Raw genomic sequence first — 16098 nt, 5'->3', positions numbered from 1 at the left:
AACTTCACTTGGTGTGGATTAACGGCTTTGTTTGTGCGACTCCATGTTTCCTCGAAGTGAGGAATCGTTGTTGTGATTGATAGCGGTTGGGTTCAACCGCAGGAGTAACGCGGCAACAGCAGCGCCTATCGGGAGAGGAAAGGGAGCCATATGGTTGAATATATATATATAGATCTTGCGTTCTGTCAAACTTAGGATGGTGTTCCTCTAAACATTTTGCCTTCCTACTTTATTTTTGCTGATCTTGTTTTTGCTGGCCTTAGGACTCTGCACGCTTTACTGTGCTAAAGTGCATGTGCTTACTCCTTAAAATATGGTATCATTGACTTATACCCAGTTGGGATGTATAATTTACTTGCACGACCCCAGTAAAGTGTCCCTACATGTGCCCAGGGCATTTAAATTTAATGATACTAGTGGACTTGCTGCACAGATCATGTCACCCACTTAAGGAGCCCTTTAAATCTGGCTTGGGCCAGCCATTGCAGCCTGTGTGTGCAGTATGAAAAAACTGCCATTTCGACTGGGAACAAAAACTTTTTCTCAGGCTCAAACCTTCCTCTATAATACAGATTTCACCCTGAGGGTAGCCCTGGACAGCCCAGAGGGCAGAGCACACAGAGTATTTATAAAGTTAGCCATTTTACATGTCCTAGTAGTGAGAACTCTTAAGTTGTTTTCACTACTGCAAGACTACCTTTCCAATGACTAACATTGGAGTTACCTTATAACATTTTAATAAGCTGTAATTTCCAAATGGAAGCAAGTAACCAGTTCATATATGGTGTCATTTGAATTTTAATGAAAAATCCTAACTTAGAGTAAAATTGGATTTTTAATTGCAATTTTGAAAATGTCTCTTTTAGAAAGTTGCAATTTTCCTGCCATAGACATTTAGTCCCTTCAACCTCTTGCTGGGTCACATGATTAGTTGTAGCCTACAGTTAACTTTTGTGTGTTCCTCCGAGACAACCACCCACAATAGCCACACGCCTGGATGTCGACGCAGGACCTCGTACCGCAGTCTCGCCCCATCTTGGAACAAACACATCTCTTCGGTTGTGCGACGGATCCTCGCAAATCTCTGTAAACCAGGATTTCATGTACTGTGTTAGGGGGCCTAACTGGGTCCCTGTAACCGGCAGGCACACCATCGATGTCGGCCTGAACTTGTGGCTTTGTCCTCTTCCGGTGTGACCAGATATTAACAGTTGGCACTTCATGCCTTTTGGTGCTGTTTTCTCTAAAACCTGTCAAATGGAATATCTCCGGTTATACTGTTTTGGTCTTGTTTTGTGAATTAGAAATTACTAAATCAGTCTAAACTGATCCAGGATTTTTTTGTGGTGTGGTTTTCACTCTGTTGCTGTTTTAAGTGTTGAACAAATATTGTACACATTGCCTGTTAAGTTGAGCCCGGCTCCTCTGTGCCAAGCTACCCGAGGGTTGAGCAAGGGTTAATATAGGGTTTGCTTGTGAGTTCACCATGAGAAGAGTTGTAATTGCTACTTAAGAAGGATTTCACCCCCCTCCAACAAAATTTTTTTTTCCTACACATTGTTTAAACAAAACACAGAAATGAAGGGCTAAAAAGTAAGCAACTATTTCTTTGTAAATTATATCTAACTTCCTGTTTCCACCCTGTGTCCCATTAGTGTTTCATAAACAACCTAAACTTGGTCCATAGTCTTACTAAGTGGTCCTGGACATTTATTGTTCTGACCGTCATCACTGACAAGCTAGGTATCCCCAGGTGGTTTGAATTGTGATACTAAAACTAAAATATGTGGTTAAGTATTACAGTCCTAGATAACAAATTATACCTTCAGAAATAATTTCAAGTTTTCATTTTGCGGAAGGTATTCATTTGAATGTTCTTTCTCTGTTAATCTGCTTTATTTTAATTGGCATTCAGGTAGGGTTTGTTTCTCCCGTTCACTGCTGATTTATGCTATTGATCTATAAAACCAACAGTCTTTGGATAATCAGCGACTGTATCCGTATATATCTGTGTTGCCTAATCCTCACTTACGTTTGCAGCTATTAAAATTTTGAGTTGCCTTTATCCTTTTGGTTCTTAAAGTATGAGAAATGTTGTAACATTTTAGTTACTGAACATAATTGTACTCGTGGTGTGTGGTCCAATAATTGTAATGTTCATTGATTACTGATTTTTAAACCTGTCTTTTTAATATAACATTTACCATCGTAAAAAGGCGCTCTCAGTACTTTTGAACATGAAGTTTTTAGATGTGACGTTATCTGGCAACAAATCGGGGATAGGAATGTTCATGATTTTTGTGATTGTTTGTCTATTGATCTATATGTCAGTAATATGCTTGCTGTTGCAGTGTTAGAGGTGGTTTTGAATTTTTCAGTCCGGTAGGAGGACCATTTTAATTAGGTTTTCCACATTTTCATCAGGGTGTTCCTGAGTTGATCTTTTGAGTTTTTAAAGAATGGGTTATACAGAATGAGGAAGGTTGGGGTCATTGGAATTTAACATTGTATACGGTGTGTATTTATTGTTTTATAGACAAATGTCTAAATTAACTTGTTCTGTCTCCCATTCACTCACATCTCGGCGTAGTATTTATGTGAAAAAAAGAAAGCATACTGAAAGTAGAATGTGGTTTCTCTCACACAGAAATGAAAAAGGTTTAAAAAATATTTTTAATAGGATTCTCTTTTTTATCTTTTTAGGTTGAATACTGCTCAACTGGCTAAATCAGAGCTTCCATTTTGCAACATTACGTGGAGCATATTTCACCTAACGGGAGACTACTCGTCTTCGGCACAGTTTTATGTTTCTGTTGCAGTCCTTGCATTCCTTTACTGTATTGGTGCCCTTGTCCTTTATCTCGGCTACATGCACTCTTATAGAGAGTCAGGAAAATTACCAATGATTGTAAGTAATATCACAATGTATAATGAAAAAGACTTCTTTTTTTTTTATCACACAGCTAGTGGATAATGGCTGATTCAGTTCTCACTGATACTAGGCAGCTTCTCTTGATAAATTACCATTTGGTTGTGTTTGTTACCATTTGCCTAAACCAACATGTATCATGTTGCTTTGTGTTAATCTAAAGAATATGGGTAATTTTCAGATTTCAGCTAAGCATTCTTGATATTCATGTATGTGGTTTCACAGGTTTTAGTCATGTGAAAACAGAAATGAGAGAAACCGGTATTCTGATTTCTGAAGTTTTAGTTACAATAACTCATGGTCCTGGGCTCTGCCATCAAACAGTAAACCAGATAAGTAATTGCGCACCCTGAGCAGGATTTCCGAAGGATTAGGGAGGCACTGATACCAAATGAGGGCACCTTCCCCCACCCACCATGGGGTCCTTCTTCTAAACAAGCGCTTTAAATATTAATTGCCACCATGCAGTACTCCATTTTGGAAGAAAAAGAAGAGTTCATGCTGGCCAATTGTTATTACAGGTAAGTAAATGTTAAAGGCGTATGAGCTGCAGATCACACACTATGCTTAGATCGCCATCTGGTGTTGGGCACGGAAGTTTGCAGTTTGTTATTGTCTTGGAAGAAATCTTTGGAAGTCACAAGATAGGTGACTCCTTTGGACAATAGTGCGCATGGGCATCGACTCAATCTTCAGATTGTTTTTTCCCACCATCGGGCTCGGATGTGTTTGACACGTTCCAGTTCGATGTCGTTACCGATCTAACTTTCAACACGCAATCCTTACCCTCTCTTCGGTATTGTTTTTGATCGAGTTTCACTATCTCTACAAGCTTCTACCTCGGTTCTGGTCGTCGAAGCAGGCCTTCAGGCCTATCTGCCCCTTCAGGCCCTTTGGCTAATGGAAAGGACTCCGTTTAAAAAGTGTCCTCAATGTGGATCCAAGTTACCACACTCCGATATTCATGAGGTGTGTAACCTCTGCCTTTCACCTGAGCACGAGGCCAAAGACTGCCAAGCTTGCGCCTCTTACTGCTCCAAGAAAACCATAAGAGATCGTCGAGCTCGAAGAAGCATGGCTCGATCATCGACATCAATACCGGACGACATCTTCCAGGAGGGCATGGATGTACCTGAGCAGGAGCGGATGGAAGAAGGCACCTTTAGCGCCTCTGAAGCCGAAGAATCAGACATCGAAGACATAACTCCGGGGCAACGGGTCGTAAGTACTGACGTCAAACCCCCCCCATCCCCACCCATCCATTCAAAGGTTTTGGTAACACCTTCACCTTCGGGCCTAGGTGCACACCAGGATAAAACTTCCCACGCCCCGGCTTCGGGCCCGGCAAATAAGTCAACTTATAAGCCTTCAGGCCACTCTGGAGCGAGCTAGCCTACCGTCTGTGCCAAAACGCCATCCTCAGCACCGACAACAAAAGACAAACCGAAAGAGAAACCATTGTCTTAGTCGGCACCGAAGCCTGGTTCCACATCGGCGCATTCGGCACCGAAACCTATAGACACTGAACCTTCGGGTCTGAAAAAATCATCGAATCCGTCAAGGCAAGCTTTATTCGATTAATTAAAATCATAAAAGCAATTCCATCACATATATAAAAAGACAATTCATGTATTAAAAACAATTCATGTATAAAAACAGTTGTTACATTTAAAAAGAACATTTAAGAGAACAGTTTCAAATATTTACATAGGATAGAGCATTTCATCGGTAGAACTAATGGATAGCAATTATTAACACATATCAAGGAACATTTAGCTTCAGTTTTTTAGACTTAATACGCATAGCAGCAACCAAGAAACTTGCGACCCCAAATATGACTCTGATGCTGCTCAAGAGCTGTAGGTAACGGGAGTGCGGGCCGGACTTGTGTAAACCCTGCTTCTCTCAAAATAGGTAATAAAAACTGTTTCCTACATTCCTCATAATGGCCACAGAACATAATAAAGTGCATCAGTGTCTGTTCGGAGAAATTGTCACAGCTGCAGGGGATAGATGGATCTGATTTTCCCCATACTGGATAGTTCCCCAAGGAATACTGGATGATATTAAGTCTAAATCTCACAAGGAGGTTACGATGGAAGGGTAGGGTCACAATATTCAGATAGGGTTCCAATTTAGGGGTAGTCTGAAGTATCTAATTAGCTCTAACTCCCGGTTTTTGGACCTCTACTTCCTCCCGTTCCATCTCCACACATCCCAAAAAATTGTTCTTAATCCACAGTACGTCACCCTTCTTGATGGTACTCGGGGCAAAGTATAGTTCTGGCCTCCCCAGTTTACAAAGAGTGTTTTTAATGTAAACCAATCATGGGATTTTATTGACTTTGTCCAGTGCCATACAGTCTTTAAGGATAGAATGGTTGAGACTAATTTCAGAGTTCAGCCAGGTCTTGGAATCAAGGAAACAACCGGTTCCGAAAACCACTAGTAATCAACCTTCGGATCCGAAAAAATCATTGGCGCTGAAAAAACAACCGGTTCCAAAGACACCTGGCGCACACACACTTCGGATCTGAAAAAATCATCTGAGCCGACCAAGCAACCGGTTCCAAAGACTCAAAGCAAACCTTCGGAACCCAACAAAACTCCTGATTCCAAACCTAAGGAGCGCAACGCCAAAGACTGTGCCACACAATCACTTGGACCCGAAAAAATCTGCTGAGGAGGAGCTTTTTCGACCCAATCCTACACAAAAAACTCTGGAAGTAGACCTAGAAACAGGTCATTTTAGGAATAGACCTCCCAACAAAAGAAAAATGGACAAACCTACACCACCTCCAATCCCTTCAAAGAAAAAATACATTGCTACTTCTCCTTTAAGGGTTCCTTCTACACCTCCCCCTCCACAATACATTTCTCTTATTCCATCTCCAGTACCCACAGAATCTCCTCCACCTCCTGATGATGATACCACTGGTGACGAAGGGGATAATGAACCATTCGGGGAACTTAGTCATCATTACTTCCCAAATGACCCATGGGAAAATTATGGCACACCAGATGTTCCTCATTACCACAAGAGGATGTCTACCCATCTAGACCATCCCCTCCAGAGGACACTATAGGTTTCACTCCGCTTATACACAGGGCTGCAGAATACCACAGGGTAAATTTACACACAGCGACCCCATAGAAGAAGACTGCCTCATGGACACTTTTGCAACATCTCAAAGGTCCACCTCCTTTCTACCAATGTTAAAAGGGGTAATTAAACACGCTCCTGAAGTCTTTAAAGACCCCGTAAGGGCTAGAGTCATTATCACTAGGATAAAAATAAAGTACAATGCTGTTCCAACTGACCCTGCATATATTAAGGGGCAGCTTCCCTTAGATTCCTTGGTTGTTTCCAATGCCCGGAAAAGGGCTGACTCTCAAAACACAGGCGATGCTCCACCGCCTGACAAGGAATCAACTCTTGTACACATATACTAAAAGAACAGCATCACAAGCAGCCAACGTATGGCGGATTGCCAACACACAGGCTTTACTAACTAGGTATGATAGGGCGCACTATAATGAACTAGAGACCCTACTACAACACCTTCCAGATCAATATAAGACCAGAGCCCAGGATCTCATACAGGAAGGTAAACTAGTAACCAATAACTCCATTTGATGTGCTTTAGATGCCGCAGACACAGCCTCCCGAGCCATTAATACCAGTGTCCTTTTACACATACATGCCTGGCTAAGGATTTCAGGGTTCAAACCCGAGGTTCAAACTACCATACTGAACCAACCTTTTGACCGAGAACACCTATTTGGATCTACGGTAGATTAATCTTTAGAAAAGATGAAAAAATATACTGATCTCGCCAAATCAATGGGAGCATTGCTATCACAAGCTCCCAGAAGTTCGTTTTGTCGCTCCTCTTATAGGGGCGCCTCTAGAGGCTTTAAACACAGATAATTCCTCCACTTCCTATAAAAGTCCCACACAGACCTCCTCTACCAGAGGTTATTACAGAGGAGGATATAGGGGCAATAACAGCAAAGGTAGAGGCAAAACTACCAATACTCACACTGCCACCACCTCCAAACAATGACCTCCTGCCACTCTCCCAGACCATTATACTCCGGTCGGGGAAAGATTAACCCAGTTCCTACCTGTCTGGAACACTATCACTACGGACAGGTGGGTGAGACAAATCATCCAACCCTGTTATTGCATGGAGCTCACTTCGACTCCCCCCGACATATTACCCAAACAGAGTCCAATGTCAACAGAACATTAAACGCTTTAAAACAAGAGGTGCTTTCCCTACTGCAAAAAACATGCAATAGAACCAGTTCGCCTTCACCATCAAAACACAGGAGTTTACTCCCTGTATTTTCTGATTTCAAAGAAGGATGGAACCCTGAGACCCATCTTAGACCTCGGACCATTAAACCTATACATACAATCAGACCATTTTCATATAGTCACTCTTCAACAGGTCCTTCCCCTACTCCTCTATTCCAAAGAGGAGCCAAGAGGGAAAAAGGGGAATCAGGGTTGCCCCCCACTCATAAACTGACAATATCACAAAAACCTTGTCCCCAGGGCGTTCAATATCAAAACTCCTATTAATGCAATGGAGAGACAAACGGTCAAAGTCCAATGCTGCACCACCAATTTTTGAAAATTTTTGGTTGGTGTGTTTAATGTATTTCGCCCAAAATTCTCAACATAAAAATAAGGGAAATTCCTAGTAAACTTCAAAAAGACAGTCAAAACAGAGCACTAAACGATGTCTGCATCAGTCATGTACACAGGACATCCGACCACACTTACTACGTGTGAAAATATATGTGTGGAGAAAAGAATGACACCTCACGGGCGCACCACCCTCGGGGCAACTGGCAGGTGTTCACCAGATTGTGCCCCTTTTCGCATCATAGGTATTCATTCAATTAAAAAAAGAAAGAAAAGTGTCCAAAACATATCAAGAAGATGTGTAAAGTGCAAAGGAGCAATAAGCATTCACTCCCTTCTGTGACCAAAAGTGCTTAAAATCAACAGGCACACCTTTCGCACAACTTTATTTTGAAATTAGGTGTGATCTAATAATAATAGGGGGATTTGTAGAGCGCATGGTGACGCCAGACGACGTGTCCCCGCGCTGTGATACTAGTGCTAGCAGAAGAGGTGATAAGGTGGTCCACTATTGGGCGTAAAGAAATGTTTTTAGTGGTGTTGCACCGTTACAACGCAACTTTTACAATGCACTACCATTAAATCGCAACTTTTACAACGCAAATACCATTACAATGCATGCCATTACAACGCATGTCATTACATAGCAGATACTATTACAACGCATACCATTACATCGTAAGTATAGGTAAGTATATTATTTTTATTTTATTTTACATTTTATTAATTTAATTAATAATAAAATAAAATATTAATATATTAATTTAAGTGATTTTGGGGTATTTTTAGGTTTTAGGGCTGGGTTTGATTTTTGGGGTACAGGGGTATTTTTAGGTTTTAGGGCTGGGTTTGATTTTTGGGGTACAGGGGTATTTTTAGGTTTTAGGGCTGGGTTTGGTTTTTGGGGTACAGGGGTATTTTTAGGTTTGGTTTTTGGGGTACAGGGGTATTTTTAGGTTTTAGGGTTGGGTTTGGTTTTTGGGGTACAGGGGTATTTTTAGGTTTTAGGGTTGGGTTTGGTTTTTGGGGTACAGGGGTATTTTTAGGTTTTAGGGCTGGGTTTGGTTTTTGGGGTACAGGGGTATTTTTAGGTTTTAGGGCTGGGTTTGGTTTTTGGGGTATAGGGGTATTTTTAGGTTTTAGGGTTGGGTTTGGTTTTTGGGGTACAGGGGTATTTTTAGGTTTTAGGGCTGGGTTTGGTTTTTGGGGTACAGGGGTATTAGGTTTTAGGGCTAGGTTTGGTTTTTGGGGTACAGGGGTATTACGACTTAAAATAAATTAAATTAATTACATTAATTTAAATAAATGCAATTAAATTAATTACAATATTTACAATAAAAAAATTAATTGATGTACATTACTTAAATTAAATTAATTAGTTTTTTTATTTATTATATTTATTATAATTAAATAATATTATTTACAATTTTTAAATTAATTAAATTACTTTAATTTTATTAAATTAAATTATATTAAGTATTTTAATTTTAATTATTTTTATTGTAATAAATTACATTATATTTACTATTTATAAATGTATTATATTTCATTAATTATATTATATTAAATGTATTAAAATTTTAATATTAATTAAATTACTATAATTAAGTTAAATTAAATTAATTACTGTTTTAATAATTTTTAAATTATATTTATTAATTTAAATTAATTAAATTAACTTTATTACATTTTTTAAAAAAAGATATACTTACCTATACTTACGATGTAATGGCATGCGTTGTAATAGTATCTGCTATGTAATGACATGCGTTGTAATGGCATGCATTGTAATGGTACCTGCGTTGTAAAAACTGCGTTGTAACGGTCTGCGTTGTAAAATAACGTGTTGTAACGACATCCGTTTTTAGTTTAGCTCTGAAGATGGACTCTGAGGGTTCCAGGCGTAGTGCCACAGGGAGTTTATTCCAGCTGGATGCCGCCAGGTACCTGAAGGACCTGCCACCCATCCTAGCTTTGGACTCCTTAGAAATGGACAGGCGTCCCGTGCCAGATGATCTAAGGGAACGCAAAATCTGTTGAACTAAAAAGGCTGGTAGCTAACTCTGCATACCATTACCTACAGCCAACATGTTTCACTGCCACTTGAACTTCTGGTAGATTCATCAGGGCTTGACACTTTGTCACCGCACCAATGTTGGACACCTTGTACTCTGGGACTCAAACAAGGCGATTTCCTTGCCACTTTAGATCTCAAAGACGCCTACTTCCACATTCCCATTCACCCTTCCCACAGGAAAAATCTTCGATTTGTAGTGGATATTCAGCATTACCAATTCAAGGTTCTCCCATTCGGAGTTACCACGGCACCCAGAGTATTCACAAAATGTCTAGCAGTGGTAGCAGCCCACTGAAGAAGACAACAAATTCACGTTTTCCCATACTTGGACGACTGGCTCATAAAAGCCAGGTCACATACCCAGTGTGTAAATCACACGCACACTACAATCCAGCTACTTCACAACTTAGGGTTTACAATAAATCTCCTAAAGTCCCCCCCCCCCCCCCCCCCCCAACCATCCTGCATTCAACAATATCTAGGTGCCACAATACACACCTCAAGCGGCCTTGCATGTCCCGATCCAGCCAGGATAGCAAGTATGCAGGCCCTTATAACAAAATTCCAACCACAACACTCACTGCCAGCTCGAGTGTTTATGCAACTAATAGGGATGGCCTCTTGCATATTCATAGTACCTCACACAAGACTCCAGATGCGCTCCTTACAGGAATGCTTAGCACATCAGTGGAACCAAGCTCAGAGTCTGTTAACAGATCTGGTGTTGGTGGACGGCCACACGCTTGGCTCTCTGCAGTGGTGGAACACCCAAAACCTTACCAAAAGGCGACCATTCCTAGAGCTGGTTCCAGAACTTGTGTTAACAGCAGAATCATCGCTCACCGGCTGGGGAGCTCATCTACTACATCACATGATACAGGGCAGGTGGACACCGCAGCAGAAGCTACTCCACGTCAATCATTTGGAGCTACTAGCAATATTTCTGGCATTAAAAGCATTCCAGAAACATGTATCAAACAAAGCTGTTTTAGTAGGGACGGACAATATAACAGCAATGTATTATCTACAAAAACAAGGGGGGAAACACTCTCTACAGCTCTCTCAACTAGCTCAGAGCATATGGAGATGGGCAATTCCTCAAAACCTATTTAGGCAGTCCAATTTTAGGTTTAAACCTATAATAACTGATAAAACCCCACCGGCAGGGAAATAGTCCTCACCAATGTAAACATATAAACACTGAAAAAGCCCCCACACAACTACAAACTAAATGCCATTCAAAGAAAGGAAAAGGAGAGCGAGTCATTTTTTATTTCTTCCTGAATTGGCCAATACAATGTTGTCATTTTGTTATATAAGGTAGCAGTAAGAAAGACTGGGCTTACATTATTCTGCTTGAGTTTTGTTGTTTAGGGATGTGACTAAAATATTATTTCTTCATCCTTTTTTCAGTTTTGTGGTCTTTGTTCTAAAGATACAGGGGTTAGAAGCATGTTTTAGGTATTTATTTATTTTATAAACTGTAGATAATCCGGAAATATCTAAATCATAATTGATTTTTTGGCTACGTTGGAGTCTTTCACTGATAGAAAACATGTAGGTTTCATAAGAATCTTTCCCAATATGTGCCTTCACATTTACAAACAGAGAATGGGTAAAACCCCTTGATACCTCAGCCCCCTCAATATGAGCCATCACATTTACAAACAGAGAATGGGTAAAACCCCTTGATACCTCAGCCCCCTTTTCTAGTAAGTCAGTATTGATAGTAGCTGAATTGCCAAACACTAGGCTTTAAACATACAATGCCAGGTATAGTTACAGATGTATGTGAAAAGAGTGCAGTCATAAAGCATCTGGATTACTGGTGAAAATGTGACACCAGATTTTTGAAAAACATGGAATGCAGTGTCACTTGGAATGCTGCTGCAAAAAGTTCTTACTAAGTTCAACAAAGATTGGAGTGATATTGTTTGTATTTGCCGTGATTCAGCTACGTATATAAAAAAGTTGTGATGACTTGTTAAAATCGATACCCGGGCTGAAGCGCTTCCCTGTAAGAGATCCTTGCCACTTGCTAGATGGTATGCTGAAAGCATCTTTACATTCTTCAGAGTTAATAAAGAATACTATTGACTTATCAGTCCATTCTGGTGCACTGTTTTGTTATGCGTGGGAACTAAAACACAAATATTTCTCATTTTGTGCGTTGTGTGCCATCAAAGGAAGAGTCATCCCAACTGTGTCACTTAGCAGGTGATTCTCAGTCCTGGCGCCCGCGAATGCTATATTATCGAAGTGGCAACCATTTATAGAACTTTTGCTGAGTGATGATGCCAAAGGCAAGAAATGTGAGGATCTTCAGTCGCATATTGAGAGTGATGTGAAAAAAAGTGTACTACTGCATTCTTAGATTTTTACAGGAAAGCATGACTGCTGAAGTGGACATAATAAAAAAACAAGTATTTGCAATGCAATAGGTCTCGCTTTATTAAAGTTTTAGCTATTGGCATTGCTAAATATTGCAACACCAATAGCTCAAACTTTAATAATTCGAGACCTATTGCATTGCAAATGCTTGTTTGAGAATGCTTGTTATATAACTTGGATTCTCAAAGTATGGCCCAGGGGTCACTTTAGCCCTACTGACGTTAATATGCGGGCCCACTTTGAACAGCAGCACTGGGCTGCTGTTTACTTGACAGAGAGCTAAAATTAACTAGCAGCACTAAGATGTTCATCCTTCCGAGTTCGGTAAAATGAGGACAATTCTTCATCTATTAAAAAAAAAACAGCTACTTTACGTGAAGGTGCGCTTTAAAACTACATGCAATTTATGTGACTTACATGTGTGTAGACACACACACTTATTCAGTGTCGCCCACGCGGGATCTGCAGTAGTTTCTTAAAAGCAGTACAGTTTTCAGTCGCAATAACTTCACGAGTGCGCACTTATGCTTGCGTTTTAGCCCTGGTTCGTGCTGTAATAAGTATAAAGACACACACACACTTGAGCGCACACACATGGATACACACTGACACACACACGCACACACAGACACACCTCAATACCCGCTCGCTGGTAAAGCACCAGCTTGAGATATTTCAGCTATTGGACGATAATAAAGTAGACATCCTTCTCCTTTCGGAGACTTGGTTAACTGATGACTCCACCCCTGACATCCTCGCTTCTGTTCGCACAGGCTACTATATCTTGCAATCTAATAGGGTAGTCGGGAGAGCAGGAGGGGGGGTTGCAGCTACTATTCGCTCTCAGTATAAGTTTACTATCCTTGAAACTTCTACTCTCCCTAAAACTGACATTCTCACTCTGAAATTCACTTCCCCTAGATCTTCTTTTATCTGTGTCCTTGTTTATAGACCTCCTAACTATATGCCCCTTTTCTCCCAGCAGTTCGGCGATTTTGTTTCTCGGCTAACTATTAATTCCGCCAAAATTCTTATCATTGGCGATTTTAATTATTGGCCGTCAGATCCTCGTGAAAGCCGTCTTTCTGAAGAATTCACTGATCTCTTACTCGGTCTGAATTGCAATCAGCACATTACAGTAGCCACTCATAGCAAGGGTCATACCCTTGACCAAGTTTGAACGGCCAATCTTGACATTTCCCCTCCTTCAGTGTATTCCTGCCCTTGGTCTGATCACTCTTTTATTTCTTTCTCCCTTAATTTCATCCCACCTTTCCAGCTGCCTCTTACTACCAACTTTACCACGCGTAACTGGAAGCGAGCTAATCTCGCAGAATTCCATTCCATTCTATTCTAGCTACAACAGCCCCCAGTGACCTGACCTAGACGTCTGCCCAGGCTGCTGTCCTTGAGCAGTGGCTGGTACATGCTAGCGATATGGTGGCCCCGTTAAGAACCATTAAAACTAAACGTCCCCACGACGCTCAGCGGTGGTGCACTGATCAACTGAAATTGGACAAAGTTGCCCTCCGCCAAGCTGAGCGCCGTTGGAGGCGCAACTACGACACTGCATATGTTGACCTACTAAAACAATATAAAAAATCTATCTTACTGGCCAAATTCTCTTACTTTTCTCAGAAAATTCTGGACTCCGCCTCTAAGGCTAAGGAAATTTTCTCAATTGTGGAGGAACTCACCTTGCCAGACCGTGTTACTCTACAACCCCAACCTACACAAGTCCTCTGTGATTCCCTCAATTCATTATTTATCGACAAAATCATTACCATTAAAAACATTCCTCTTCCTTCCTCTCCCACTCCTTCTTCTTTACCCCCTATGAACCCCTGTTGTTTTGATGCTTTCCCTCCCATTTCCTCGACGGAGTTTATTTCCTTGCTACACACGGTGAGTTCGGGTTCCCCTAATGACTGCTGCCCCCCTCAAATCCTCAAAGCAGCTTTCCTGGCCTGCCCTGATCCCCCGCTGGAACTTCTTAACAACTCGCTCGCCACAGGCACAGTCCCGGATTCTTTTAAACAGGCGGTCGTAGTTCCTATACTTAAAAAGCCTGGTGCGAATCCTTCTGTCCTGAGCAACTATCGGCCGATCTCCCTTCTCCCCTATTTGGGGAAAATTTTGGAGACCTATGTCACTCGCTGCCTCAGCGCATTCATTGAGGGGTCTTCCTTTTTGGATAACCAACAAGCCGGCTTCAGACCAGCTCACTCTACCGAAGCTGTCATCGTGGCCGTAATGGATGTGCTGAGGCAAGGTGCCGATAAGAACATTGCCCAGGCACTTGTTCTACTAGATCTGTCAGCCGCCTTTGACACGGTAGATCATGCTATTTTGATCGACAGTGTCAATAACGCGGGTATTCAGGGCATGGCTCTAACTTGGATCAGGTACTTTTTGCACCAGCGCTCTGTCAGTTCATCTGTCCACTTTCTCTGCCCCTTACTCCTCTCTTTCTTGTGGAGTCCCTCAAGGCTCTGCTCTTTTGCCTCTTTTATTCAATCTGTACATGCAACCTCTTATAGTTTCTGTTAGACGGGAACCCGAAGGGTCGGCCGAGTACAGGGGGAGAGGCCTCCGGTGAGGGCCTTCTCCTGTGATCATACAGACAAGTAACTTCCCCCCCACAGATGGACACCACACAAAGATGAGTTCTGCACACTTTATATAGGAATCTTGAGGCAAGGTGATTAACGATACAGCGGGACCAGGATACGAGGATCCTGTCAATTCTAGTCTCTTTGGGGAAAAAGGGGTAGCGGGACAGTCTTAGTACTGGTCCGGTACGGGAGCAGTGGGTGAGGGAGCTCACAATCCTCGAGCTGGAGAGTTCGCAAGGATGGGCTGCGGCAGCGCCAGCAGGCTTCGACGATGGTTCACAATGAGGAGCCGTGGCAGCGCCAGCAGGCTTTGACGATGGTTCACGAGGAAGAGGGCCGCGGCAGCGCCAGCAGGCTTCGAAGATGGTTTCACGATGAAGAGAGCCGCGGCAGCGCCAGCAGGCTTCGAAGATGGTTTCACGAGAAGGAGCCGCGGCAGCGCCAGCAGGCCTCCAAGGATGAGTTCGTCTCGGTGTCTCTCGACTCCAGGATACAACTGCCTTCCTGTTCTGGAGCTGCCCCAGTTATAGGTCTGGCGCCCTTTGATGTCCGGAATGAGGGAGTCCAGACACCCAGCAGGGAGGTGGAGCCAGCGCCCAGGGAGGCTGGGGGCGATCGACACCTGGCGAAGGGGAGCCATCGACACTCCTTCTCCTATTGACCTGCCGAGTGGTCTCTTCACCCCCTGGGTGGATGGTGGTGCCTCGATGTCGGGGCCTGGCCAGGCCCGGGGTTGGGGTCGATATGAGGCCACGCGGCCTTGTCGTGTAGTGTCCAAAATGGTGGCTGGGCCGGGGGCAGGGGTGCTGAAAGGGGCCCGGGCCAGCCGATACCGGGGGGTTCAGGAGCTGAGGTTCCGTTGATGACGGGCCGTGGGTTGCCCCGGTGGGTCGCCGGGAGGGTTCTTGTGGAGGACATAGGAGGAGCAGGGGTCCGGGCCCCGCCATGCGGGGAGGGACCGGGCCTTCCATAAGGCCTGTCCAACATGCGTCCCCCCCCAGCTGAAGGCAGGGAGAGTCACCCATCCTCTTGGGTACTCTCCTCGCCGAGGCGGAAGAAGCGTGACAGGCCGTCTGCGTTGGCGTGGTCCTGGCCTGGACGATGCTCCACAGTGAAGTCCATCCCCTGCAGGGAGATGGACCAGCGCAACAACTTTGGGTTCTCCCCCCGCATCTGCATTAGCCATTGCAGGGGGCGGTGATCTGTTTGCACCCGGAAGTGGGTACCGAAGAGATAGGGCCGGAGCTTCTTGAGGGCCCACACCACGGCGAAGGCCTCCCGTTCGATGGTGCTCCAGCGCTGCTCTCGGGCCAGCAGGCGTCGGCTGATGAAGGCCACTGGTTGGTCAACTCCCTCGGTGTTGAGTTGGGAGAGGACGGCCCCCACGCCATGATCTGAGGCGTCTGTCTGTACTATGAACTCCCGGCTG

General features: G+C 43.2%; 1 protein-coding gene across 1 annotated transcript in view; it reads left to right on the top strand.

Moving 5' to 3' along the window:
- The window catches only part of SYPL1 (synaptophysin like 1), a 276287-nt gene that overhangs the window by 133055 nt on the left and 127134 nt on the right, over window positions 1-16098 (top strand). The window contains exon 4 of the mRNA XM_086967099.1: window positions 2704-2908. Within this exon, the coding sequence (XP_086823225.1) occupies window positions 2704-2908 (205 nt within the window). The remainder of the gene's footprint in view (window positions 1-2703; window positions 2909-16098) is intronic.

This window comes from Lissotriton vulgaris, chromosome 1_1 (genome assembly GCF_964263255.1).
Source record: "Lissotriton vulgaris chromosome 1_1, aLisVul1.2, whole genome shotgun sequence".
Lineage (NCBI taxonomy): Eukaryota > Metazoa > Chordata > Amphibia > Caudata > Salamandridae > Lissotriton > Lissotriton vulgaris.
The sequence above is the reverse complement of the archived record's forward strand: the minus strand, read 5'-3'. Positions and strand labels throughout refer to the sequence as shown.